We start from the raw sequence: 26870 nt of genomic DNA, 5'->3' as shown, positions 1-26870 counted from the left end.
CTACTCACCCTCACCCCTTTCAATCCCACACTTTCTCCTAAGTGACTAAGGTTGCAACAGCTTTATGTTAGCACATTTACATTTTCCTCGTGTATAAACACACAATGTTCCCTCCGAATCCTCCCCCGCCCCTTTTTTTTTTTACTGGCCTCATATTATACATCTAGTTCTGTACCTTTGAGAATCCCATGAGAAGGCAGACGTCACACAGTCACCCAACACATGTTATTCAGCAATCAGACAATGAACATTATTCTTTTATTTGAAATCATATTTTTAAGTGAAATTGCTTACCCAAGTATAAGAAACTGCCCTGGGGCTGGAAGGCTCAATTGTATGGAGTCTTTCAGAAGTATCAACAATGATGCCCAGCTATCCACTAAATTGGGCACTGGAATTCTGCAAGATAAACATAGCTTCTATATATAGAGAAAGCCAACATCAACTTTAACTTTCCCTATATTTCCCGTCTTTACCATATTTTCCCACTACTTTCTCTGAAACATTTCCTGAATTTTTATAGACTGTGATAGAACATTTCTAAAAGCTTTATATTTTCTACTAATATTATATATAAAAAGAAAACCAAGCACACTGAAAATATCCAGTGTAAATTATTAGTCTAGAAATTCTGCTGTATAGAAATACCAAGTTTTAATCACATGGACTCTCAAAAGTAAAATACAACTGCAATAAATCTCAGTTTAATTACTGCCATCATAGTTACCTACTCAATCCTATTCTCTCCACATCTCTCTCATATTGGCTCTTTTTCCTTCACCTATGAGTCTCTATCTCATCTAAGGGAGAGCCGTCAATCTATCCTGAATATCAATCACCTCTAGAGAAATCAAGATTATTACCTCTGTTTCCGGCTGACCTTAACCCTAACTCCTCTCTATGTAACCTAAATTCAGCTTTTAGGCAGTCCTTGCACTAAATCACAACCAGTTTAACCTAACTTTATAAATGTTAATCATAGATCACAGACTGTTGCCAAGCTTGATGATTAAAATGGAAACTACCCTATAAGGGAGGATTAAGATTCAGGTTCTGAAGTAAGAAGTCCATCAAAACTCAAATCAACTAACTTCTGTTCAGTTGTCAGTTAAATGCAAAACTGGAATACCACAAAAAGAAGATATTTTCATATCATCATTCCTAACATTAAAAACAGATTAGATTACCATGTGTTCGCCTATATCAAAATAATGGATTTAGTGGCAGTAGGCATGGTTTCAAGAGTAGGATGTAGCTTTTCATTCATATTTCAATGATTTTCTTACAGTTCACTGTTTTAATGTCCAGTGTATCTTTAATACACTTAGGTGTTTATGTTCCTAGGATTTGCATGACTGGGTCATTAAGAGACCAATGACCTTTATTAGTATATCCGTAAACAATGTTTTTCTGTTTCTACTATTAGTTCTTTTCGTTTTAGAAGGAAAAAAATAAGCAACTTCTTGAAAGAATTCAGGTGCTTTTCTCCTATATTTCCTAACTTTTATACACTGCTAAATGAAATGAGGAGAGATCCACATCAGTTATCTTACCTTTGAATATAAGCAAAGAAAAACTGAAGCATGCAGACTTCCAGAGAAAGATGTTTCTATAAACAAAAGAAATCAGTTTTATAGTGAAGAAAAATGCTGCCTCTCCTTTTCATAGTTGCAACTACTCCGTATTTTACTGCCAATTTTAAATTAAAAAATGAAAAGCAAACAAAATCAAACACTACGTTGTCATAAAAACCACGCAGCTCTCTTCCATGTAGTAGGGAAAACACAGAACAAAAGCTATTTAAAAAGTTGGAAATGGACAGAAGAAATCAAACTATTCTCAGTCCCCCGCCCCAATCCCATAGCCGAAGTTGATACCCCAGTCATTACTTTTAATGATCCACTCACTCTGTAAGCGTCAACACTATTTTTATTTTAATCAGCCTATGCTTGGCTGGGGCTATCAGAATTAGCTAGAAATTTTTTATGAAATGGGAATTTAAATCTATTTTACCACATGTTTCTGTTAAATTAGTGTAGTTGTCCCAAATTTGAACTAACTCCTAACAGCCTAAAATGTAATCTTTAACTACAGGTAGTGCTGAGTGTAACATATAATAAAAAGAACACAACTGTCCTTAAAAATCAGTAACTGGCAAGAAAATAATACTGATGTCCACTAAAATTTACCAATTCGTTACTTTTTAGTATGAACTATTCCCTTGAAAACTTCCTCTTTTACCATATAAAGAAAAATTCAGAATTTAGTATATTGAGAGCAGGGGGCGCAGCAGGTGAGAGGTGCAGAATTTGCTCTTATTTGTTTTTATATCCTTCACACTTAGCCCAATATCTCGGGCACAAGTAGATGCTCAAAATATTATGCTGAATTGAGCTTTCACATGCAAATTTAAAATCCTATCACAAATGCCCCAGAGGTGATTTCAGAACAGTAAGGAAATTGTTAAAAAGTTAATAGGAGGATTAATCTCCAAAACATACAAGCAACTCATGCAGCTCAATATCAAAAAAACAAACAACCCAATCCAAAAATGGGCAGAAGACCTAAATAGACATTTCTCCAAAGAAGACGTACAGATTGCCAACAAACACATGAAAGAATGCTCAACATCATTAATCATTAGAGAAATGCAAATCAAAACTACAATGAGATATCATCTCACACCAGTCAGAATGGCCATCATCAAAAAATCTAGAAACAATAAATGCTGGAGAGGGTGTGGAGAAAAGGGAACCCTCTTGCACTGTCGGTGGGAATGTAAATTGATACAGCCATTATGGAGAAGAGTATGGAGGTTCCTTAAAAAAACTAAAAATAGAACTACGATACAACCCAGCAAACCCACTACTGGACATATACCCTGAGAAAACTATAATTCAAAAAGAGTCATGTACCAAAATGTTCATTGCAGCTCTATTTACAATAGCCAGGACATGGAAGCAACCTAAGTGTCCACCAACAGATGAATGGATAAAGAAGATGTGGCACATATATACAATGGAATATTACTCAGCCATAAAAAGGAACGAAACTGAGTTATTTGTAGTGAGGTGGATGGACCTAGAGACTGTCATACAGAGTGAAGTAAGTCAGAAGGAGAAAAACAAATACCGTATGCTAACACATATATATGGAATCTAAAAAAAAAAAGAAAAAAGAAAAAACAGTGATCAGAAGAACCTAGGGGCAAGACGGGAAGAAAGATGCAGACCTATTAGAGAATGGATTTGAGGACACGGGGAGGGGGAAGGGTAAGCTGGGACAAAGTGAGAGAGTGGCATGGACATATATACACTACCAAATGTAAAACAGACAGCTAGTGGGAAGCAGCCGCATAGCACAGGGAGATCAGCTCGGTGCTTTGTGACCACCTAGAGGGGTGGGATAGGGAGGGTGGGAGGGAGGGAGATGCAAGAGGGAACAGATATGGGGACATATGTATATGTATAACTGATTCACTTTGTTATAAAGCAGAAACTAACACACCATTGTAAAGCAATTATACTCCAATAAAGATGTTAAAAATAAATAAATAAAATAAAATAAAACTAAACTCATGGTAGGAAAAAAAAAGTTAATAAGGACACTGGCTATTCACACACACAAGTAATACACTCTTCAGGCAACAGAAAAAATAATATTTTCAGGTATGTGTAATAATTCTTTTAAGGAAGTGATTAGGTCTATTTTGCCTTGGCTTAAAATCTAATGTTTTCAGTTGGTAAATATTTTTTAAGAAAATAGGACCTCTTAGTGTTCTGGAACAAAGAGCAAAAAAAGTAGAGAAGTCCATAACTTTAGTAATTTGTAGACTTTTATGTCTGCCTAGCTAGAGACAATGCATTGTGAATGTAGAGACTCCGTTATTCATTTTTTGGTAGCCCTTGCACAGCACAGTTTGTACATGGTCAAGAAATGACACTGACTAGAACTAAGGTTATGGCAAAATGTGGGGAGTTTACAGACTTGAGACATTCATTCTGAAGAGAATGCAGTAAGAAGCTGTGAAAAAGGCAACAACTGAGGTAAACAGACCTTGGGCTCTGGCTTCTGTGCTCTTCCTTTACATGACCAGAAAAATCTCACCTAAGAATTTGGTCCCACAGCCCCTAACTGCCTTAGACGTACATCTGGAGAGCTACGAGCAGTGAACTGCTCTTCACTGGCCACAGGGATGATCACACAGCAAGTCACTGCAGACACTGAGAACTGTTTTTATTAGGGCGATTCGAGGAACACATGCAGTCATTTTTGCAATCCTTTTAAATAAAAGGATGTATTGTACAAAAAATATCTTACCTACCAGGGTCATTTCTGAAATACAACTGTAAACAAATCAAAGTTCTTCTTACCTTGTCCTTGGCTATGGCTGGGGGCTGCTTTAAAACTTCCTTCACCGTCTGTATGACAGTTTCTGCTCTCATGACACTGATTGAACGAACCAGTTCTACTAGTAAAAGCTGTTCTTCACTGGCTGCAGGAATAACCTGGAGAACACATCATTGTATTCACTTATGTACGTGTATACTTAAGTCTTTTAAGACAAATCACAGAATCAAGAGAATATTTTATGGCCTCTTCTTTAGGTAAAATTTCTTTTTTTATCCATATAATACCTGTACATCATTTCAAAAAATCAAATAGGACAACAAGCCTTTTAAGACAAAATAGCAGTGCCCTCACACTTCTCATGCCCCAAAGCAACAATGCTCAACTCTTAGCTCTTTTCTATCATTTCTGAGTAATATACACTCTTATTACTTTTCCTACTTCACAATATTTTCTTTAATTTTACACATCATCTACTGACTTCCTACTTTAGAAGACAAAGGTTTAGCTCTCTTACACTTTTCTCCCTACCCTCCCAACGTAGTTACATCATAACTTCATTTAAATCAACATCTAGGGTTCACATGACTACTTATGGTTATGCTGTGTATTATCACTGCATGTCTTTTCTTGTATGACTTTTTGTTTTCCCTAGAGTTAAACTGTTTTCTTTTGCCAATCTTTAAAATAGTTTTCATTATTCATTCCAATGATAAGGTTCAACGAGTCTAGATTAATAAAATAATTTGCCTCAAAGAAATATAATTGTTTTTAATTTTTTAAGGACTTCCACAAAGAAACACTGGATATGATGAACTATGTATGCGCTTTCATTCATTTCAGAGTTATGATATGAAGAATTATTTATGCATATTTTGTATATAAATTTCCTCTTTGCACTAAAATCATGATGAAAAAAATAAAAGATGTATGAATAATTGTATATCAACCAGCAGATGGATGAAATAAATGAATATACATCAAAGGAATACAATACCCGTATTCATAATATTTTATATGTAAATGTTTAAAATTCTGATAGTATATACAAGAAAACATGGTTATCATTAAGCAGTATGACTTCAGTTGGATTTTTCTACCTTTATTAAAAAAACTTCCTTAATTGTCACAATGTGTTTAATAGAAGTGTGTGTGCACATACACGTGCATTTGTGTGTTTGCACTATTTTTGTTTGCTTGGTTTTCTCTATCACATGTTCATCCACAAACATGCCAAAGACGGTAAATGTCCTGTAATTGCGTATTCAAAAACATCAGATAATTAATCTCTCTACCTTCTACTTGGGTTGGTACTCTCTAGGCTTGCTATACAGTATCATCTTGATATCTCTCCTGTGACCATCAGTCTTAAAGATTCCCTTTCCTTTTCTTCTGTGTCGGAACTCCTATTTCTTGGACCCCATGTTGCCTTCTTTCTTGTTTTTTTCCTCCTCTGGTGGAGATACATCTTACAATAGCTGAGAAAGGGTAAATTGATCACAAGTGTTTTGTTTTTTTGAGACATTTCATGGTCAAAACTCACTTGAGTGACAGTTTGGCTCGGTTAGAATTATAGATTGAAACTAATTTTCCCATCATAATTTCTAGTGCTGCTGTTGACAAGTCTTATCATTATTCCATTGAATATGACCAGTATTTTCTCTTTAGAAGACTGTCAGATCTTTTTTTTAAATTTCTTTTTTATTTTTATTTATTAATTTTTTTGCGGTACGTGGGCCTCTCACTGCTGTGGCCTCTCCCGTTGCGGAGCACAGGCTCCGGACACGCAGGCTCAGCGGCCACGGCTCACGGGCCCAGCCGCTCCGCGACATGTGGGATCCTCCCGGACCGGGGCATGAACCCGTGTCCCCTGCATCGGCAGGCGGACTCTCAACCACTGCACCACCAGGGAAGCCCCTGTAAGATCTCCTTTTTATCTTCAGTGTTTTGAAATTACTTGCTGATCTTTGTGTAGACATATCTCTTTTTACAGTGCCTGCAGCAACTCATTTCCTTCATTTCTGCAGAATTTCCTTGTACTATTTCTTAGATACTTTTCTTCCTTCAATTTTTCTATTCCTTCTTTCTTCAAAAAGATCTTGAGCCTCCGGTATCCTTTCCGTAATTTTTAAATCTCCTTTCACCTATTTTCCATATCTCTAAATTTACATTCTATATTTGGTATTTATCTACTTTCACTTTCCAACCCTTATAACTGATTTTGTTTTGCTTCTGCTATAAAATTTTTTAACATTCAAGATAATTTAAAAATTTTGCAATAGTCTTTATAATCTCTTCTTATTTCATGGATGCAATATGGTTTTACCTCTTGAAGGACATTACTATTATTTACATTTTCTTCTGTTACATCCATTGTTTCTTTTGACTTTCTCTATTTAGTTGTTTCGGTCTTTGTCTAATTTTTTGAGACTTTCTTCATAAGAGTTGGCTCTCTATCAATTTTAAATGTGAGTAATAATAATATAACTATATATATATTTACAGAGTGCTTATTAAGTACTGTGCATTGGTAAGTGCCATATATATATTTTTCCTTCTTCCCTTCCTCCCTCTCTCTCTCTCACTTTCTTTCTGATTCTCACAACCCCATGAAGTAGTACTGCTACCCTGAAGAAGTCATATAGTTAGTGAGTGGAGAAGTCAATATTTGAACCCCAGAGATCTGGTTTCAAAGTCTGCGCTCTTAACAACTATGCTACTATTGCCTTTCAAAAAGAAAGTAAAACATGATGGGAACTCAAGCATTTGTGCACAGGACTACTGGATAGGTGGGCCTTCCTGTGTGGTGATAGCAGCCTAGTTTGTTTTTGCTAGGAGACTCAAAAACTTCAGTAGCTATAGATCTTTTTTCTTGGTCAGGTCATTTTCCTAGAGAGGAATCCTCCAAACTCCTACCTGAGGGACATAGTAACTTACTGCCATCTCACTGGGGTGAGGGTGATTCCCATTTTTCAAAATGTAGACTTTTGAATGCTGGTTTCAGCATGAAGTCTAATTTCTACTTGTGTCAACCTTATGCCCTTGGGTCAAGAGCCCCTCTTTTTTTTTAAAAATTAATTAATTTTTGGTTGCGTTGGGTCTTCGTTGCTGCGAGCAGGCTTTCTCTAGTTGTGGTGAGCGGGTGCTACTCTTCATTGTGGTGCACGGGCTTCTCATTGCAGTGATTTCTCTTGTTGTGGAGCACGGGCTCTAGGCATGTGGGCATCAGTAGTTGTGGTGTGTGGGCATCAGTAGTTGTGGTGTGTGGGCTCAGTAGTTGTGGCTCGTGGGCTCTAGAATACAGGCTTAGTAGTTGTAGTGCATGGGTTTAGTTGCTCCGCGGCATGTGGGATCTTCCCTGACCGGGGCTCGAACCCATGTCCCCTGCATTGGCAGGTGGATTCTTAACCACTGCACCACCAGGTAAGCCCAAGAGCCTCTCTCGATAAACTCTTCACATAGTAAACTTGACTCCAGTCTCCTGATGGGATAGGGTAAGAGAAGTGGGGGGGTGGTTGGTTGCTTGGGTTGGGAAAAAGGGATCTATAAACTCTCAATCAGTCCTCCAGATTTCAGCCCCATCCTAACCCTCTGCCTTTAAGAAGTACCTGATACTTCTACTTCCAGAAACTGTCTATAGTTTTTACAGTGGGAATCGAACCCCTTCTTGCAGCAACTTAGTAGAGCAGAGAAGCTGATACTGATATCTAAGTCAATTACAACTCAGACATGTGTTTTTCATCTTGCAAAATTTTGTTGACTCTTATTTTTTTGTGGTGACCTCTCCCAATTTCTTTGTCATTGTGGGTTTTGCCATTGAAAATTTTTTTACTCTCATTTTTGGGAAGAAAGCAGAGAAAAATGCATGTGTTCAATATGCCATATTAAACCACGTGTGCTTGACTGATTTTAAATAGTCTAGGATCTCAGTTCTGTCCAATGTAATATCTACTACTGAATCCTCACATGCAGAATGTCATATAAGTGGGAATGTTTATTTTTATTACTTTAGATATGTCAGCCTATATGTAATGTGAAATCAGCACAAAAATAAGATTAGAAACCTTTAGCTGGACAAATCATATATCTTATGGAAACATAAATTATTTAATAGCCTTAGTATTCTAATGAGTTAGTATTTATATCCAATATAGAACACTTTTTTGAGCTTTTTTTCTTTTCAGATTAAAAAAAATTTATTAATTTCATTTATTTTTGGCTGCATCGGGTCTTAGAGGTGGCACGTGGGATCTTTTTGTTGCGGCGCGCAGGCTCCTCTCTAGTTGTGGCGCGCGGGTTTCTCTCTAGTCGTGGCGCGTGGGTTTCTCTCTAGTCGTGGTGCACGGGCTCCAGAGCATGTGAACTCTGTAGTTGCGGCATATGGGCTCTCTGGTTGTGGTGCGCAGGCTTAGTTGCCCCGCGGCATGTGGGATCTTAGTTCCCCAACCAGGGATCGAACCCGCATCCCGTGCATTGGAAGGTGGATTCTTAACCACTGGACCACCAGTGAAGTCCAAGAACACTTTTTTGAGCTTTCATACCCACAAAGCAACAAAATTTTCATATACATAATCCAAAGACAACATATGAATTACATTTAGAAATGATTTAAGAGGTCACGTTGTAACGAAAAACTAGTCAAGATGATAATTTCTCTCCATATTCTTGCCCTGTACCCTGAATGACTATCATTTAAAAAACACATTGCATTATATTACCATTTCTATGTAAAATACAGCTACAGTTTTAATATTACATTAATTACCTGTCTTCACATAAAATATCTTTTATATTTATTTAAGAAATTTAGGCAATATATCATTATCTAAACCTGTACACAAACTTGTTGCCTTTCCACCACCCACCCTATCCCAGCCCCACTGCAACTAATGGAGAATTGAAAATCAGCATGTGCTCACCATATGCTTACCAAATGAAAAGACAAATACATACCTTGGTCCTAGTGGTGGTTTTGTTCTGTCTTCTTTCATTCCATACAAAGGCGATGGCAGCCATAAAGTGAACACCATGATTCATTGAAATGGGCCCCAATAATTCTAGGATCTGCTGTCTCAAGTTCTACAAAAATTTAAGCAAATGACAAGTGAATTAAAAATTATGGAAGCATTAATAACTGGACTGCACTTTTAGTTTTTCTTGAAATAATATACAGAACTTGTATGTTTTACTACCTACATAATGGTAGAGGAAACTTTAATAGTGTTAAGAGATGCAACCATGGTCATTTTAATTCAAAAGGAAAAAAAACCCCTATAATAGTTTAATCCAAACATCAGGACTTAAATACAATTTTCTAATGATTTCTACCCTTCCCCCGCAGTGCCCGGTGTGCTCCCATGACTCCCAGATCTAGGAAGTCAGGTCTAGGAGCAAGATGAGGTAATTGAGGGATATCAATTTGACAACCTGCCATAGCCTAACATGCTCTTAAACATTCACATAATTTCCCTCTAAATATAAAGAAGAAAATTTGGAAAATACCTAAGAGTATAAGAAGAAAAACACTTTTTTTAAATCAATGATTAACCTCATCATATTAAGATAATCACTATTAACACGTGAATTTTCTTTATTCCTTTTTCTGCAGATAAATTTTTTTTACATAATTAGAAATACAATATTTGTTTAATTATGTAACATCCCTGTTCCACTAAACTTTTAAGCACTTTCCATCCACTAAGAATTCTTCAAAACCACGACATTAGTGGCTACATAATGTAACACTGAACAGATAATTTATTTAATCATTCCCTTATTGTTTAGGATCTCTCTTTTTTCTGCCATTAAATAAGGCTATAATAAATATTTTATGTATATATTTACATAATTTTGATTACCTTAGAATTCATTACTAAAGTAGATTACTAGGTCAAAGACTATGAAACTTAAAGATCTCTGTACATATTGCTAAACTGTTTTCCAGGAGAGATTTGCATATTAAAATGTCAGCTTGAAATGTCCTAAAAAAAGGAACAAAGTTATGTATGAATGAACCTCAAAAATATTATGTCACATGAAAGAAACTAGATACAAAAGACCAAATAATGTATAATTCCATTTACAGGAAATGGCCTGTAAATGGTAAAAGCAAATCGATGTAGAGAAAACAGATTAGTGGTTGATTGTGGTTAGGGATGGGAACCGAGGGGCTGCAGATGGGCATGAGGCATCTTTCTGTGGTGAGGGGTACGCTCAAACATTAGGTTGTGGTGACAGTACTACAGCTCAGTACATTTACTAAAAAACAAAACAAAAACAAACACAAAGATTGAATTATATATGCTTAAAAAGGGTGAATTTTGTGTTATGTCATCTCAATAAAACGGTTAAAAAATTACTTGATAACTAATTACACAATCCATGCAGAGAATCATAAATACTACTCAAATTATTCACAAATTCAGAACATAATCTTTGGGAGAATCCTCAAATAGCCTCTTGAGCGCCAAGGGTGAAGTGTGGATTATCTAACCTTTGTGGCTCCAAGATTAACAGTGGTAACAGAGGCGGATGCAGCAATGGGTATCTTTTCCGAAGAATCGGCCTGATGCAGTGCGCTCCAAAGCAGTGTCACAGAGGACATGATCATGTGAAGGATCGAGAGGATTCCACTGCGGGCTTCGAACAGGTGTTTCTGGTCTACATTGACCAAAAGCTATTGAAGTTGGGGGAAGAACATGTATCACTTCCTGAGGATTACAAATGGGACTTATTAGGCCTCATAATCTTTAAAAAGCAGTCAAATATTTGTGCAGTCTTACTTGGTGATACTGTGTAGTAGGGTCCAACAAACAGTAGTGGATAATGGCTGTGATCCCTTCCAAAAGGGTAAGAATCATATCTGGTGGAATAATTGATGCCATCCACAGAGGCCTGAAATAAAATGTATCCATTTGAACACAAGTTCTGTGAAAGAGAAGTTTGTGTTTTATCAGTAGTAAATGTCCAGCATGTGACAGGCACACTGTAAGTGCTCAATAAATATTATATAAATAAATAACTAAGTGAATAAATTAGGAGCTTTTATATCCTCTTCTAATAAAAAAAGTGAGTCACATTAAATGTACTAAAGTTCTTTTTGGATAATAAATTCTACACAAAATAAATACAGCCAGTAAATCTCTAGCAACCATGTAATAGCAGGCATATCAATATTAAAGGATACAGGCAGTTTTCTTATATTTTATATCTAGTACCTGAGATTACACAGGAGATAAAGCCAGACATTAGTCTATTAAACATCTGGATAATTTTGACAGATTAATTTTGAACATGGCCTGGGGATACAGATAAAATGCATCACCAAACTGAAAATCCTGAATGAGAAGTAAAATCAGATGGGAAAAGGTTTGTAATTTTAAATTAATTTTAGTGTGAAATTAATTTGCACTTAGATAAAGATATCAGATAAAACCAGGGAAACCCTTTGCTGAGCTTTCTATTACTTTTGCCAGCTCTGTTAAGAGCATCAAAATTAATTTCAGCTCTTAGGAGAAAAAAGTCCTGTTTATATATTCCTTGTTTTCCACTCCTGATTCTTTTGTTGATACTCTTCCTCAATGTTCTTTATGAAAATAAGATACTGTTCGTAACCTAATGATAACCACTAATTTACTTCCCCAAACTGCAACTGACTTACTAGATGATTAAGCAGTAATATATGTAAAAAATGTTAATAATGACAAAATTAAAAATCAACCCTTACCTACTATCAGATAATCCTGTTTCATATTTGTACTGTTGAATTAGGTTATCTAGATTTCTGCAAAGCTGTAGTGTCACAGAAACAACCACTCTCTGTAGAACTTTTCCCATGTAAGGCAGAGTAGATGTGATTAAACCAATCCACTGTGGGTGCATCTTACAAGCACAGTGTTGATGTAAAGCTCGTATCACCGCACAGAGGAACATGCCTTGAGATGTGATTGGCTGGGCATGCAAATACTGAAGAGAAGTCATGGGCTGATGGGGATTGATGTGTTCCAGATCAGATACCACAAAATCAAAACCTGTTTCATTCTCTTCAGGGATAGTCATTACCCTGTGTTCTAGAACAATGAGCCTCTGGAGCACTTTAAGAAGCTGTGACTGGAGTGTGCTGCCATTGTCAAATTCATCTTCTGAGAAATTGATCAGGCTGTCCTCTGAGAAACCTTCTTCCACAGTAACCATGTTCTTGCCTGCCATCTTTTCACTGTGCCACTTCTGTGCACTAAAGATGGATGACAGCAAACAGTGAAGAATCACTTTCTGAACTTTGCACTTGGATAACATATCAGAGATAAAACTAGGGAAACCTTTTGCAGAGCTTTCTATGACTTTGGCCAGCTCAGTGAAGAGGAGCGTCAAAATTTCGGTGCTCATGATCTGCATGTTTCGATTGCCTGTCAAATCTTGTGACGCGACCTTGACATGAGTTGGGTAATGGCTACGCATATAATATAAGCAGAGGGAAATAAGGATTTCTATGTACATAGAACTCCGGAAATTATGATTCGAGTCCACAGGAATGTGACTATAAAAATCTTTGCCCATAACAGAAATCCGGTGTCTGGCCAATAGATTCTGAAGCAGAGACAACTGAGGAGTATATGCATTATTTACACTAGTGGTTGAAATGGCATTTACAAAAGCAATGGGGTTAGTTTTCAAGATGGCCTTGATGGCAGAAAAAGCATACAGAGTCCTTGATGAATCATACAACTGGAGATACAAAAGCACATGTTGATAGAGTGGATGGATGTTGAAATTGGGAGATCTCCGTGATCCCGGAGAACCCACGTCACTCTCAATTTCAGAAATTTCTCCCTCTCCACAGCTATACCAGTTCTCTAAATCCAGACCATCACTAAAGAAAACACTGGTTTGTCTGAGTTTTTCATTTGAAGTTTTTTTCTTGTCATCATCCTTTTTTCTGGCAAGTTTTACTTTAGGTTTTGCTCCTGGTTGTTTACCTGACTCCTTAACAATTGTTTCTTTCTCTGAGACTTTTTCTGATAATTTTTCTTTGAAGCTGAACTGAATACTACTGTGACTTCTCTGTCTAGATCTGGTTTCTGTAGCAGCAACAGAAGAGTCATGGAGAATCTGTGTGGTTCCTGAAATACAAGGTGAGGAGCTATTTCTGGAGATTCCATTTGGCACACACTCACAGCCTTCCTCTGCAGACACAGACAAAAACTGAGAATTTTCGTTACTCAGCAAAGCAATCTGACTCTGCTGAGCGGACTGATCTTCACTTTTAATCATCTCCTCGCCTGGATCTACATCATTGTCCTTTGGGGGCATATCTTCAATTTCTAACTGAGATGGCACTGATGCAGATTCTGCTTCGAGGCCACTTACGACTTTACATATCAGGTCAAAGACTACCTGCTGAACATCATCATCTGGGGAGCCTGCGTTTGGCATCTGGGAATCCTCTTGTGCATTCACGTTTTCAGGATCAACTTCGTAACTCAAGTTGTCCCCAGCAGAGGACTGAGAACATCCAGAGTCAGAACTCTGAAGTATTTCTATCTGTTGGTCTGGAAGATCAAAATCAGATACAACCATTGGAATTGTCTCACTGCTGGTACTTAGAAGGGACAGTCTGTCACTTAATGGATTAACAGTAAGACTGAAGTTCTCTATTTCATCCATGGTAAGCGTCTTTTCACCATTTCCTTTCGATGCAATGAGTTGTACTTGGCTTACTGGCATGTGAGAAAAAGAGTAAAGGAAAAATATAAAATATATTAAAATAACTGAAACGTAGACTGAACAAGATTTTTAATCATTACTTTCATTACCTCCTTATATTTTCCTATTAAAATATTTATTAATATGCTAGACTTAAGTTAGAAAATTATGTAGATGACCATTAACTAGAATTTAATAGACAATTCAATACTAGAAGGCCTATTATTCAACTGAATTAAACAAAACAGCACATTTAACAGATAAAATATAAAACTTTGCCCTTATCCCCAAATACGACATCCTTTTAAAATCATTTAGTATATAGTTAATATATAAATACATAATCTTCTTGATTTTAATAAAATTCAACAAGCATTTATGAATTATATAGTTTGAGTAAGGCCCTAAACCAGGACAGGAGGGTGAGGTAAGGAAAAGACATCACTGTTCTCTCTAAGAAGTTTAAAACTAGCAGGGCATCGCAAACATCCATTTCGGTACTTTTGGGGGGACATTCTTTTAGAGAGGTGCAAAATCAGATGCTTCAAATTTTTAGGAAAAGCATCATGACACCACAAGTGAGGTCTGAGAATGATCTCAGAGGACAGATGAGAATTCAGCTGACAGGCAGGAACTATGGCAGGCAAAGCGCTAACACAAGAGTTCTGGCAATAAGCAGGGTAGAGCATGTTCTTAGAAGATTCAGGGGAAGCAGTGGAAAGGTAGTAAGAGAAAGGAACCAAGGCTCTGTAGAAACACACTAAAGATGAAGTAGGAGCACGACAGTTTAGTTCTAGCTTAACCGCTTACCAGCTGTGGGACTTTGAGAAAGCCACAGCCTTCTAAGCAACAGCTTCCTGCTCGGTCAAATGACCTTTCATTACTGACCTCACAGGATTATTTGACAAGAGATACAAACGAAATACTGAGTCTTTTGTCCCTAAGGCATATTAACCTAAGGGGGCCATTATCAGTGTATTACAGAGGGTATCATTTGGCAATTTGCGAAGTGTGGACTTTATTCTAGCAATAGAGAATATTTATCAAACACACTAGTCTCTGCACTAAATATGTCACAAACATTACTATATCTAACATTCACAATGAAGCCTTAGAGATGGGTATCATCATTCCTATTTTACAGATGAGGAAAATGATGCATGAAATATAAAGTGCATTATAAGCTTACTAAAGATTCCCAGTGAAGTATCTACAGAGCCTTGCAGGGCCAGGATTATAAACTCTAAAGGTTATTTGTTAATACTGAAGAGTGTTTCTGACCAGAGCTGGGCTGAGTCCTCCCCTGAAAGAAGCAACTGATAACAGAGATCCAAGTCCCCTGTGATGGTCGCTGATAAGGTACATACTGACACAGCCCATGTGAGCACTGCTAGTCCATGAGGAGGGGAGAAAATCAGCCCAGGGAGAAATTCTCACGTTTGGTTCTCCTGACAATCACTGTTGTGTTCGCCTTTCATTTTATTTTAATAATTTAATTCTAAATAAAGTTGTTCTACTTCCGTGGGATAGTCACCATTATTGCAGGAAAAGTTTTGCATGAAATGCTTGTCATTCTCTTCTCCGGGATAACAGGGGGCCTTATTCCAATAACGTTCTGCTTGTACCCGCTGCACTGAAACCCTCTGAGTTTTGGGATGAAGCAAGAGCAATAGCAGTGGTTCCAAAACTCTTGCAATATCATGTCTTTGCAGGACTTGGTTCAGCCAGGCTTGTCCCACAGAGCTGGTGGAACCATCGAGACTGTTAAGGCTATCTAACATGATGAACAGTGACCTACAATAAACACCAATAATTAAAACAAAGAGCAAAATACCTACTTTAATTTTAACACTCTAACTTTTCTAAAATTAACATTACGATAAGCTGTGTTCCTTGCTTTGAATTAACTATTTTAAAGTAATCATACTTCAGAATAACTTTTGACCACAGTATTTTAATAATCTTAATCCCCAGTCTCAGTAGATACAATAAGAAAGGAGAAATAGTTTTTTCTCTTTTCTTGTGTTTTTTGAAATTTCACAAGCATACATTACTTTTAAAAGATAAATACTAAAAAACAGAAGAAAAAAACCTTAGAAAATTAGTCTTGTTTTAGCAACATATTACTGTTCACATCACCAAATACTGAACCATCTGCAAGTCAACACTACTTTCATGTTGGTCTGTGCCCCACTGCTCCCATTCTCTTTACCAGTTGAAAGCGATGTGCTTAATTCAAGGAAAGCCCTTCTGTGAAAGGTGTGGAGGTATAGTTTGGAATCAGACAACCTAAGATTCAAATCTGGGCCATCCACTTCACCTCGTGTATAACGATCTTGGGCAAATCACTTAACTTCACTGGGGCCTTCACTGCCTCACGTGATGAGGACAGGCGGTCATTAAACTACAGATGGTATTTGTAAAGCACCTAGGCCCAGGGACCAGTTCATTACAGGGGTTCAACAGCAGACCGTTTTAAAATGGTGATGCTGCGTGAAATAACCAGCTGAAATAACATCCAGTAGAGTCCACATCTGATCCTGAGTGGGGCTTCAGCGTAGTTAGATTTGGGGCCACCTCTATGAGACTTGCTGGTGAGACTGCTATCTATGCCAATGTATGTAAATTTACCTATAAATGGCATCTCCTTGGAAGTTACTGCAAATCTCATATTTGGGGTATGGGTCATCTATGTAGTCTAGGCAAACTCTCAGGCAGTTAACTACAGATTGTTTTAATCCATGGAAGCGCTTTGTCAGTATTTTTGCTGTAGATTTTAAGGTCTGGTTCAGGCAGAAGACTGAGAATGATTACTAGAGAAACACTTATACAATCTACTGTTTATATGAAATTTCACTGAATGTGAACTCAAGCAGGCTATATCTGTTGCAGTAACCCTGACACCTAGAACGGCTCCTGGCACACAGAAGTAACTTGATGAAGTCATCCAATGAAAGGAAGGGGCACTGGGTGCTCCAGAGCATGAAAGGTGAAAATCTGTTAGATAAATGAAAATGCCATGCCTTTTAATACAGCTTAGATTTTAAAAAATAATTTATAAATTCTCTTTATAAAATCGCAAGTTGCTCTCTCCTATCCCTGCTCTCTCTCCCCTACCAAATAGGCCAGGGGATTCAAGAAAAGAAACATTAAGATATCAGAATATAAAATGTAACCAACCTGTCAAAAGACCGTGCAAAAGATGAAGACTTATTTATATGGAGGTCCCTTGTTAGATGCCAAAGAACTGCAAATTTTGCATGTGCTTCCATCCTTATTTTCTGAGGATGAATATGAGAGATTATTTTATTATCCTTTGAAGGTATTAAGTGATTTTAGTATGAACAAAGTAGTTATTTAAGACAGAGTATTATGTTGTATTATGTTCAATGTTCACAGAACTCCAACACCCGATGAAATAAGCTGTGTTTTTTATGGAAGTAGAAAAGTGGAAAATACTTAAATATATAAAGAAATATTAAACCTAAAGGATCATCTCATATTGCCACATAAGTTATTATTTAGTTTAGGTAATCAGTTTACTAGATTATTTTATAACAGGGGATGGAAAAACCTAATAATGTGCATGTTATGATATTTTGGGTGTAGGAAGCACTTTCCCCCTCATTTTAATATATAAATACACAGTAGTCAAAACCAATTTTATGGCACTATATACTTTGCTTTTGCTCCCAGAAATTACACGTTAATCCCAAATGAATTTATCAACACCTACAAAGCTGGTTTATTAGATTAAAAACTTTAAGGACCTAAAAAAATTATTTCTACAAGAAAAATATGACATCACTTTTGGGATTATGTGGAAAAGATTAACTGTTAAGATAACAATGGATAGAATAATGGAAAAATAAATTACTTAGAAAGACCAGTATTTGGTATTAGATAATGAAAATGTGTTAATGGAAATCACAAAGAAATTGTTCTTGGATTGAAAGAATCAATATTGTGAAAATGACTATACTACCCAAAGCCATCTACAGATTCAATGTAATCCTTACCAAATTACCAATGGCATTTTTTACGGAACTAGAACAAAAAATCTTAAAATTTGCATGGAGACACAAAAGACCCCAAATAGCCAAAGCAATCTTGAGGGGAAAAAAATGCAGCTGGAGGAATCAGACTCCCTGACTTCAGACTATACTACAAAGCTACAGTCATCAAGACAATATGGTACTGGCACAAAAACAGAAATATAGATCAATGGAACAGGATAGAAAGCCCAGAGATAAACCCACACACCTATGGTCAACTAATCTATGAGAAAGGAGGCAAGGATATACAATGGAGAAAAGACAGCCTCTTCAATAAGTGGTGCTGGGAAAACTGGACAGGTACATGTAAAAGAATGAAATTAGAACACTCCGTAACACTATACACAAAAATAAACTCAAAATGGATTAAAGACCTAAATGTAAGACCAGACACTTTAAAACTCTTAGAGGAAAACACAGGAAGAACCCTCTATGACATAATTCACAGCAAGATCTTTTTTGACCCACCTCCTAGGGTAATGGAAATAATAAAAAAAAATAAACAAATGGGACCTAATGAAACTTAAAAGCTTTTGCACAGCAAAGGAAACTATAAACAAGATGAAAAGACAACCCTCAGAATGGGAAAAAATATTTTCAAATGAACTAACGGACAAAGGATTAATCTCCAAAATGTATAAACAGCTCATGCAGCTCAATATTAAAAAAAAAACCCAATCCAAAAATGGGCAGAAGACTAAATAGACATTTCTCCAAAGAAGACATACAGATGGCCAAGAAGCACATGAAAAGCTGCTCAACATCACTAATCATTAGAGAAATGCAAATCAAAACTACAATGAGGTATCACCTCACACCGGTTAGAATGGGCATCATCAGAAAATCTACAAACAACAAATGCTGGAGAGGGTGTGGAGAAAAGGGAACCCTCTTGCACTGTTGGTGGGAATGTAAACTGATACAGCCACTATGGAGAACAGTATGGAGGTTCCTTAAAAAACTAAAAATAGAATTACCATATGACCCAGCAATCCCACTACTGGACATATACCCTGAGAAAATCGTAATTCAAAAAGACACATGCAAAAAAAAAAAAAAACACACATGCACCCCAGTGTTCACTGCAGCACTATTTACAATAGCCAGGTCATGGAAGCAACCTAAGTGTCCATCGACAGATGAATGGATAAAGAAGATGTGGTACATATATACAATGGAATATTACTTAGCCATGAAAAGGAACGAAAGTGGGTCTTTGTAGAGATGTGGATGGACCTAGAGACTGTTATACAGAGTGAAGTCAGTCAGAAAGAGAAAAACAAATATCATATATTAACGCATATATGTGGAATCTAGAAAAATGGTATAGATGAACCGGTTTGCAGGGCAGAAAGAGAGACACAGATGTAGAGAACAAACGTATGGACACCAAGGGGGAAAGTGGTGGGGGGTGGTGGTGGTGGGATGAATTGGGAGATTGGGATTGACATGTATACACTGATGTGTATAAAATGGATAACTCATAAGAACCTGCTGTATTAAAAAAAAATAAAATTTTTAAAAAAACAGAGAAAAAGAAATTGTAATATTCCAAAAATTTTATAGTCTTCCTCCAGCATTTGTGGAATCCTTCAAGTAAAAGACCCCTGAAATCGGGATTGCGACTGTCTAAACTGTTTGTGATAGGTTAGAGGAGCGCCTGCTTTTTCTGTGGGCCTGTGTTTGTACATCAACCAACAGAAACATGTAAATAAAAGTAAGTAATAACAGATCGTTTTTTCCATGGATATATAATATCTTTATTCAGAGCTCAGTATTTCTTTAAAATGAAATGTTATACAAGTAAACAGGTGTATAATTTGTCCTAGATTTACACTTAATGTAAAGCAAATTACTGCACTGAAATACAAGGCTCTATTTAAAATTTTCTGAACAATTCTGAAAGAATGTGTTGAAGTAAAATTAGAATTTTAACAGTTTTCTTGGAATAAGCTTTTCAGTCCTCTCATTTACTCCTTCATTTGCCAGGTCCCCCTGCCAAATGCTGCATTTACTCTACACAATGTCTTTTTGAACATAACCCATTCAATCTCACTAGCATTGAGAACTTTTCAAAATGAGGGCAATCCACTTCTAAAAGCTGTTCAATAAAATCTTCTTAAAATTAATGTTAGAGAGCAGATACAGGAAGACCACAAACTTCATTAAGTTACCCTGAACAGGTCAATCAGAATGATCGTTCTAGCTTCTTCTCAGGCCCAGTCATGACTCAGCCATCTTTACTCTAACTGACGTATGTATCACACTTCATATACATTTGGATACAAAATCCTTATTTTGGATGTTTATTATAAGGCAAATAATATAATCTCACATACTAACACTCTATAGCTTATAAATGTCATTTCACATATATTAGTTAATGTATCCACCAGTTTCATAACTGAGGCCACCGAATACATCTTTAAACAACCCAAGAACTTGGACCACCACCAACTTTAATCATCACTCCCCACAGGTGGTATCCTGAACCAAGAAATAAACCCAGCATTTGATTTTGGGTTCCTTGATTTTTCATATTACTGATGCTTATGTAAAGAACTTTCCTCTAAAAAGAATAGAACACATGTATTTTAAAGATTTGATGATCACTGAATGAATTCATATTATCTCTTATTCAGATACTAGATGAAATAATTTTCCTAGAGTTTCCTTAATTTACCTTTTAGTATAATACGAGCAGGAGGTAGGGTGGGCACAGGATAAGAAGAGAAGAATTTACCTTATCTTTATGGGTCAACTGCTGACTTATAACATCCTCACAGATGCTAGAAGAAGGAACCAAGTTATGTAATTGATAAAACAGTTCTACACTCTTCTGGTGGTGCTGAGGTGTCCCATCTCCCATCTGGTTCCACAATGTTAAAGCTACATGCTATAAAAAAAAAGATGTAAAAGTCACAGTTACAAAATTGCAAATGGAAACTTATTTAACAGACATTTCCTATTAGGTACAAACAAGCCTCTGACTGCCAGACCTAGAAGGTCTTAATACTCATTATGCCACTGGAATGAGATTTAAAAGTGTAGCTTTCCATCTGTTCACTTTCTGGTCCAGGCTTTTAGAACCTCTTATGATAGTCCTTTAATTATATTTACCTTAAACAGCAGATATGTAATCACTTTTTACAGGGTCCAGATGAGACCCCATTTCACTATTTTAGAGATGTTTAGTAAAGTGATGCTAGAATATGTTACCTTTAAGAGGATATAAATCCCACATTGAAGGCGCTTTAATGTTTACAGTTATATGCTGCAAAGTGAAATATAATTCATAGTCCAAATATGCAAACTACTTAAAACGTACAAAATAGGTTGTATGTATTTCAGTGCTACATGTGTTAACACAGCACTTGATGATCTATGACAGCATTAATAAAAATGCAAGTCATCAGGGTTCACCACAACATTGTAGAACCCAACTCTAACCTAGCAGGAGGAACTATCTGGAGGGGCACAATAACTTGAAATTACATTAAAATTAAAAAAAATTTTTATATATAAATAGTCTACCTGCTTAAGTCAAATATACTTGCTGTTCTTTCTATGTAGAGGATATCATATGTACTGTTGTGACAGAGATCAAAGACTGCATTTTTTTTGAATGACATCATACATCACAAATGATCATCAGACAATTCAGAGTCAGAAAACTTTTTCTGGGTGTTTTGGAGAGCTGAGGTTGCACTCTACGAAAAGCAAAAGTGTCACAACCACTTTATCTGGAAATACATTTTACTGTATAAATGAACTTTTCTCTTTACCCTAATACTCCCCTCATCCTTATCTTTTTTCTCCTCACAAAACTGGGGAGAAGACCGGCCAAGCAGCACTGATCAAGTGTGGTGTCTTTTCCTATATGGTATGATATTAAGAGGTGTTTAATTAAGCCTGATTACCTTCTTTAAAATCTCTGCTATGCAAATTAGCTCAAGTATCATCTTAGTCATGAATGTATTTCTTAGAGCTCACCTTGAAAAATTCAGTCTTCTCAGCTATGTATCTCAGATTGCCCGGAGTGAGGGGAGGTCTAATAACCACAGCTACTCTTCCCTGGTTTGGACTTAAGGGTTGTGCAGGCTCCACACTGTTGATGTTTTCCCCAGTGACCATGGCCACCGACTGAGTCAATCCTACCAGATCCATCACTAGTGAAATCGCAGCGCTCTGCACACTGCAATCACTTGCTTGGCTGCAAGCGGTCATCAGTGTCTGGAGCCACAGTGGAGGCTGCACGTGCTCCCAGTCTGAAACGAAAGCCGGAAGCCAACACGGTCCATCACACTGAACCTTTCACGCACACTCTATCTTCCAAGTTAATTTCAAAACACAAAGCACTTCTACCAAATAACTTTAGGCCTTGCTCGGTGAACAAAACCATGGTTTCTCACTTAGACTAGAGCTTCAATAAAATAAAGCAGCAACAGGAATTTCATAAAAATTTTTTAATATGTATTTTTCTTATGCAAGTCATACAAGCTATTTTCTGTCCTAAAAAAAGTTTAGTAATCAATTAACATTATGTAGTACTCACTGTACTATGTGTGTGTACTATGTATGTGTGTGTGTATGTCTGTGTGTGTGTGTATATATATATAAAAAATAAAAATTTAAATAAAGGTAATCACCTATGATGCTAGTCATAATAAAGGAAATCAGGAAAATTTCCAACATATCAATCTCCCCATAATGACAGTATTTCAATGAAAAAAAATCTACAAATTAAAATAAAAGTTTTAAAAATTAAGAGGCTAAAAGAAATCCCAGTTTTAATGTCTGAGTGTTCCTTAAAATAAAGGGGGAGGGGAAAGCATGCCATAAAAAATATTTTTAAATAAATAAAACAGAGATGACCTTACCAGTCTCTGATTTTTCAGAACATAACTCTGAGGTATGGTTCCCCTCAGCAATGTAAACTGGGAAGCTTGAGCACTCCAGGAAGAGCTGACAGGCAGCAAGGAAGGCAGAAAGGTATTCTTTTGAAGTTTTTTGTTTACTTATGTTTCTCTCTTTTACACCACCATGGGAATCCCTGTCCCAGTCTGAAGTCTCTCCTAGCTCTCGACTCAGATCCCCTTGATGCTCTGTAGCCAAAGCCTGAGAGAAAGAGTTACTCTGAATGATGTAGAGGTTGATAAGTCTGGTGAGAAACTGTTGGACATACTCCAAGCAGCACTGCATTGCAGTTTTTTGCGCTGTCTTCCCACTTTGGGGTGCTGTCCCCTGAGTGACTATGGAAGGGGGCTGGATGATAGTTTCTTCAGATCCCACAGTGGAGGCCGTTTCTGTTTCAGATGATGTGCTACCAATTGGGATGGCAACTGCCTCCGGTCCCTCACTCAGGTCTCTGTCAATGTCATCAGTTCGGTCTGCTTGATATTGTATGAACTCAGTGAATCCACTCTCTGAGGAGCGACTACTTGGTGGATTTTCTCCATCTTCAAACACTTCAGTAGGATTTTCAAGAGAAACTGATAATACCTGGTAGAGTGTAAAAAGAGCAGAAGGCTGAGTAACTAAATGTATTATATTAGAAATTAAAATTAAAAAGTCACATTTTGAAAGAAGTCAGCTTTAGATTTGACTTATTCACAACCTAATTCACGTTTCACAACTTTATCTATCTATCTATATATATGTTTTTTTTTTGTTTTTTTTTTTGCGGTATGTGGGCCTCTCACTGTTGTGGCCTCTCCCGTTGCGGAGCACAGGCTCTGGACGCACAGGCTCAGTGACCATGGCTCACGGGCCCAGCCACTCCGCGGCATGTGGGATCTTCCCGGACCAGGGCATGAGCCCGCATCGCCTGCATCAGCAGGCGGACTCTCAACCACTGCGCCACCAGGGAAGCCCTAATCTATATATTTGGTTGAATCTTAAAAAAAGAGTTTCTACAATTGATTCACATATCTATGCTAATAGGAAATACTGATACGGTTCTAATTAATATATTAATATAAAGCTATTCAATAAATATTTATTATTTGCTATATGCATAACTTAAGCTTAGGTTCTTGAGGACAAAATACGTATATGTAAAACTCTCTAGGATCTACATCCTTGTTTTCAAACTACTAATAATTTATTCAATCTACTTCATGAAATCACTTTCCTAATGTCTAAACAATGCATGGAATGAGACATGTAAGGTTAAAAAAATGACATTTTAAAAACTAGAAATAGGGTGACCTTCAAAATGGCAGAGAAGACATGGAGATAACCTTCCTCCCCACAAATGCATCAGAAATACATCTACATGTGGAACAACTCCTACAGAACACCTACTGAACGCTGGCAGGAGACCTCAGACCTCCCAAAAGGCAAGAAACCCCCCACGTACCTGGGTAGGGCAAAAGAAAGAATAAACAGAGACAAAAGAATAGGGACGGGACCTGCACCTCTGGGAGGGAGCTGTGAAGGAGGAAAGGTTTCCACACATTAGGAAGCCCCTTTGCGGGTGGAGACTGCGGGTGGCGACTGCGGGTGGCAGAGGGGGAAGCTTCGGAGCCACGGAGGAGATCGCAGCCACAGGGGTGCAGAGGGCAAAGGGAAGAGATTCTCGCACAGAGGATCAGTGCCGATCGGCACTCACCAGCCCGAGAGGCTTGTCTGCTCACCGGCCGGGGTGGGCGGGGGCTGGAAGCTGAGGCTCGGGCTTCGGAGGTCGGATCCCAGGGAGAGGACTGGGGTTGGCTGCCTGAACACAGCCTGAAGGGGGTTAGTGCACCACAGCTAGCCAGGAGGGACTCCGGGAAAAAGTCTGGACCTGCCCAAGAGGCAACAAACCATTGTTTCGGGGTGCGCGAGGAGAGGGGATTCAGAGCACCATCTAAATGAGCTCCAGAGAAGGGCGGCGCGAGCCGCAGCTATCAGCGCGGACCCCAAGACGGGCATGAGACGCTAAGGCTGCTGCTGCAGCCACCAAGAAGCCTGTGTGCGAGCACAGGTCACTGTCCACACCGCCCCTTCCGGGAGCCTGTGCAGCCCACCACTGCCAGGGTCCTGGGATCCAGGGACAACTTCCCCGGGAGAACACACAGCGCGCCTCAGGCTGGTGCAACGTCGCGCTGGCCTCTGCCGCCGCAGGCTCGCCCCGCATCCGTGCCCCTCCCTCCCCCCGGCCTGAGTGAGCCAGAGCCCCCGGAGCAGCAGCTCCTTTAACCCCGTCCTGTCTGAGCGAAGAACAGGCGCCCTCCGGCGACCTACATGCAGATGCAGCCAAATCCAAAGCTGAACCCCGGGAGCTATGCGAACAAAGAAGAGAAAGGGAAATCTGTCCAGGCAGCCTCAGGAGCAGCGAATTAAACCTCCACAATCAACTTGATGTACCTGCATCTCTGGAATACCTGAATAGACAACAAATCATCCCAAACTGAGGAGGTGGACTTTGGGAGCAACTGTAGACTTGGGGTTTGGCTTTCTGCATCTAATTTGTTTCCAGTTTTATGTTTATTTTATTTTAGTGTTTAGAGTTTATTATCATTGGTAGATTTGTTTATTGATTTGGTTGCTCTCTTCCTTTTTTTAATGTATATATATTTTTTCTCTTTTTGTTTGTGTGTATGTGTATGCTTCTTTACGTGATTTTGTCTGTAGAGATTTGCCTTTACCATTTGTCCTAGGGTTCTGTCTGTCCGTATTTTTTTGTTTGTTTTTTTAGTATAGTTCTTAGCACTTGTTATCATTGTTAGATTTGTTTATTGGTCTGGTTGCTCTCGTCTCTTTTCCTTTTTTTTTATTACTTTTTAATATATTTATTAAAAATTTTTTTACTTTAATAACTTTATTTTATTATTTCTTTCTTTCTTTTCTTTCTCACTTTGCTTCTGAGCCGAGTGGCTGACAGGGTCTTAGCGCTCCGGCCGAGGGTCAGGCCTGAGCCTCTGAGGTGGGAGAGCTGAGTTCAGGATGCTGGTCCACCAGAGACCTCCCAGTCCCACATAATATTAAACAGCGAAAGCTCTCCCAGAGATTTCCATCTCAACGCTACGACCCAGCTCCACACAATGACCAGCAAGCTCCAGTGATGGACACCCTAAGCCAAACAACTAGCAAGACAGGAAACCAACCCCACCCATTAGCAGAGAGGCTGCCTAAAATCATACTAAGTCCACAGACACCCCAAAACACACCGCCGGACATGGTCCTGCCCACCAGAAAGACAAGACCCAGCCTCATCCACCAGAACACAGGCACCAGTCCCCTCCACCAGGAAGCCTACGCAACCCACAGAAACAACCCTACCCATTGGGGGTAGATACCAAAAAAACGGGAACTATGAACCTGCAGCCTGTGAAAAGGAGACCCCAAACACAGTAAGTGAAGCAAAATAAGAAGACAGAGAAATACACAGCAGATGAAGGAGCAAGGTAAAAACCCACCAGACTGAACAAATGAAGAGGAAATAGGCAGTCTACCTGAAAAAGAATTCAGAGTAATGATAGTAAAGATGATCCTAAATCTTGGAAATAGAATGGAGAAAATACAAGAAGTGTTGAACAAGGACCTAGAAGAACTAAACAGCAAACTAACAATGATGAATAACATAATAAATGAAATTAAAAATTCTCTACAAGGAATCAAGAGCAGAATAACTGAAGCATAAGAATGGATAAGTGACCTGGCAGATACAATAGTGGAAACAACTACAGCAGAGCAGAATAAAGAAAAAAGAATGAAAAGAACTGAGGACAGTCTCAGAGACCCCTGGCACAACATTAAACACACCAACATTCGAATTAT

At 38.0% G+C, this 26870-nt stretch overlaps 1 protein-coding gene across 5 annotated transcripts in view; it reads right to left on the bottom strand.

The window, feature by feature from the left end:
* Positions 1 to 26870, bottom strand: part of DOP1A (DOP1 leucine zipper like protein A) — a 114408-nt gene that overhangs the window by 19907 nt on the left and 67631 nt on the right. For all 5 annotated transcript variants that reach the window (XM_029223668.1, XM_029223667.1, XM_029223670.1 and 2 more), the window contains exons 14-25: positions 22988 to 23609; positions 22101 to 22375; positions 20851 to 21003; positions 17233 to 17333; positions 15587 to 15846; positions 12077 to 14066; positions 11133 to 11244; positions 10844 to 11026; positions 9304 to 9429; positions 4374 to 4508; positions 1554 to 1609; positions 295 to 399 (exon numbers count right to left, since the gene is read on the bottom strand). In XM_029223668.1, coding sequence (XP_029079501.1) covers positions 295 to 399; positions 1554 to 1609; positions 4374 to 4508; positions 9304 to 9429; positions 10844 to 11026; positions 11133 to 11244; positions 12077 to 14066; positions 15587 to 15846; positions 17233 to 17333; positions 20851 to 21003; positions 22101 to 22375; positions 22988 to 23609 — 4118 coding nt within the window. The remainder of the gene's footprint in view (positions 1 to 294; positions 400 to 1553; positions 1610 to 4373; positions 4509 to 9303; positions 9430 to 10843; positions 11027 to 11132; positions 11245 to 12076; positions 14067 to 15586; positions 15847 to 17232; positions 17334 to 20850; positions 21004 to 22100; positions 22376 to 22987; positions 23610 to 26870) is intronic.

The sequence above is a fragment of the Monodon monoceros genome, unplaced genomic scaffold (genome assembly GCF_005190385.1).
Source record: "Monodon monoceros isolate NGI ecotype Baffin Bay Population unplaced genomic scaffold, NGI_Narwhal_1 Super_Scaffold_15, whole genome shotgun sequence".
In the NCBI taxonomy this organism is placed as follows: Eukaryota; Metazoa; Chordata; class Mammalia; order Artiodactyla; family Monodontidae; genus Monodon; species Monodon monoceros.
This window is presented reverse-complemented; position numbering and strand designations above follow the sequence as displayed.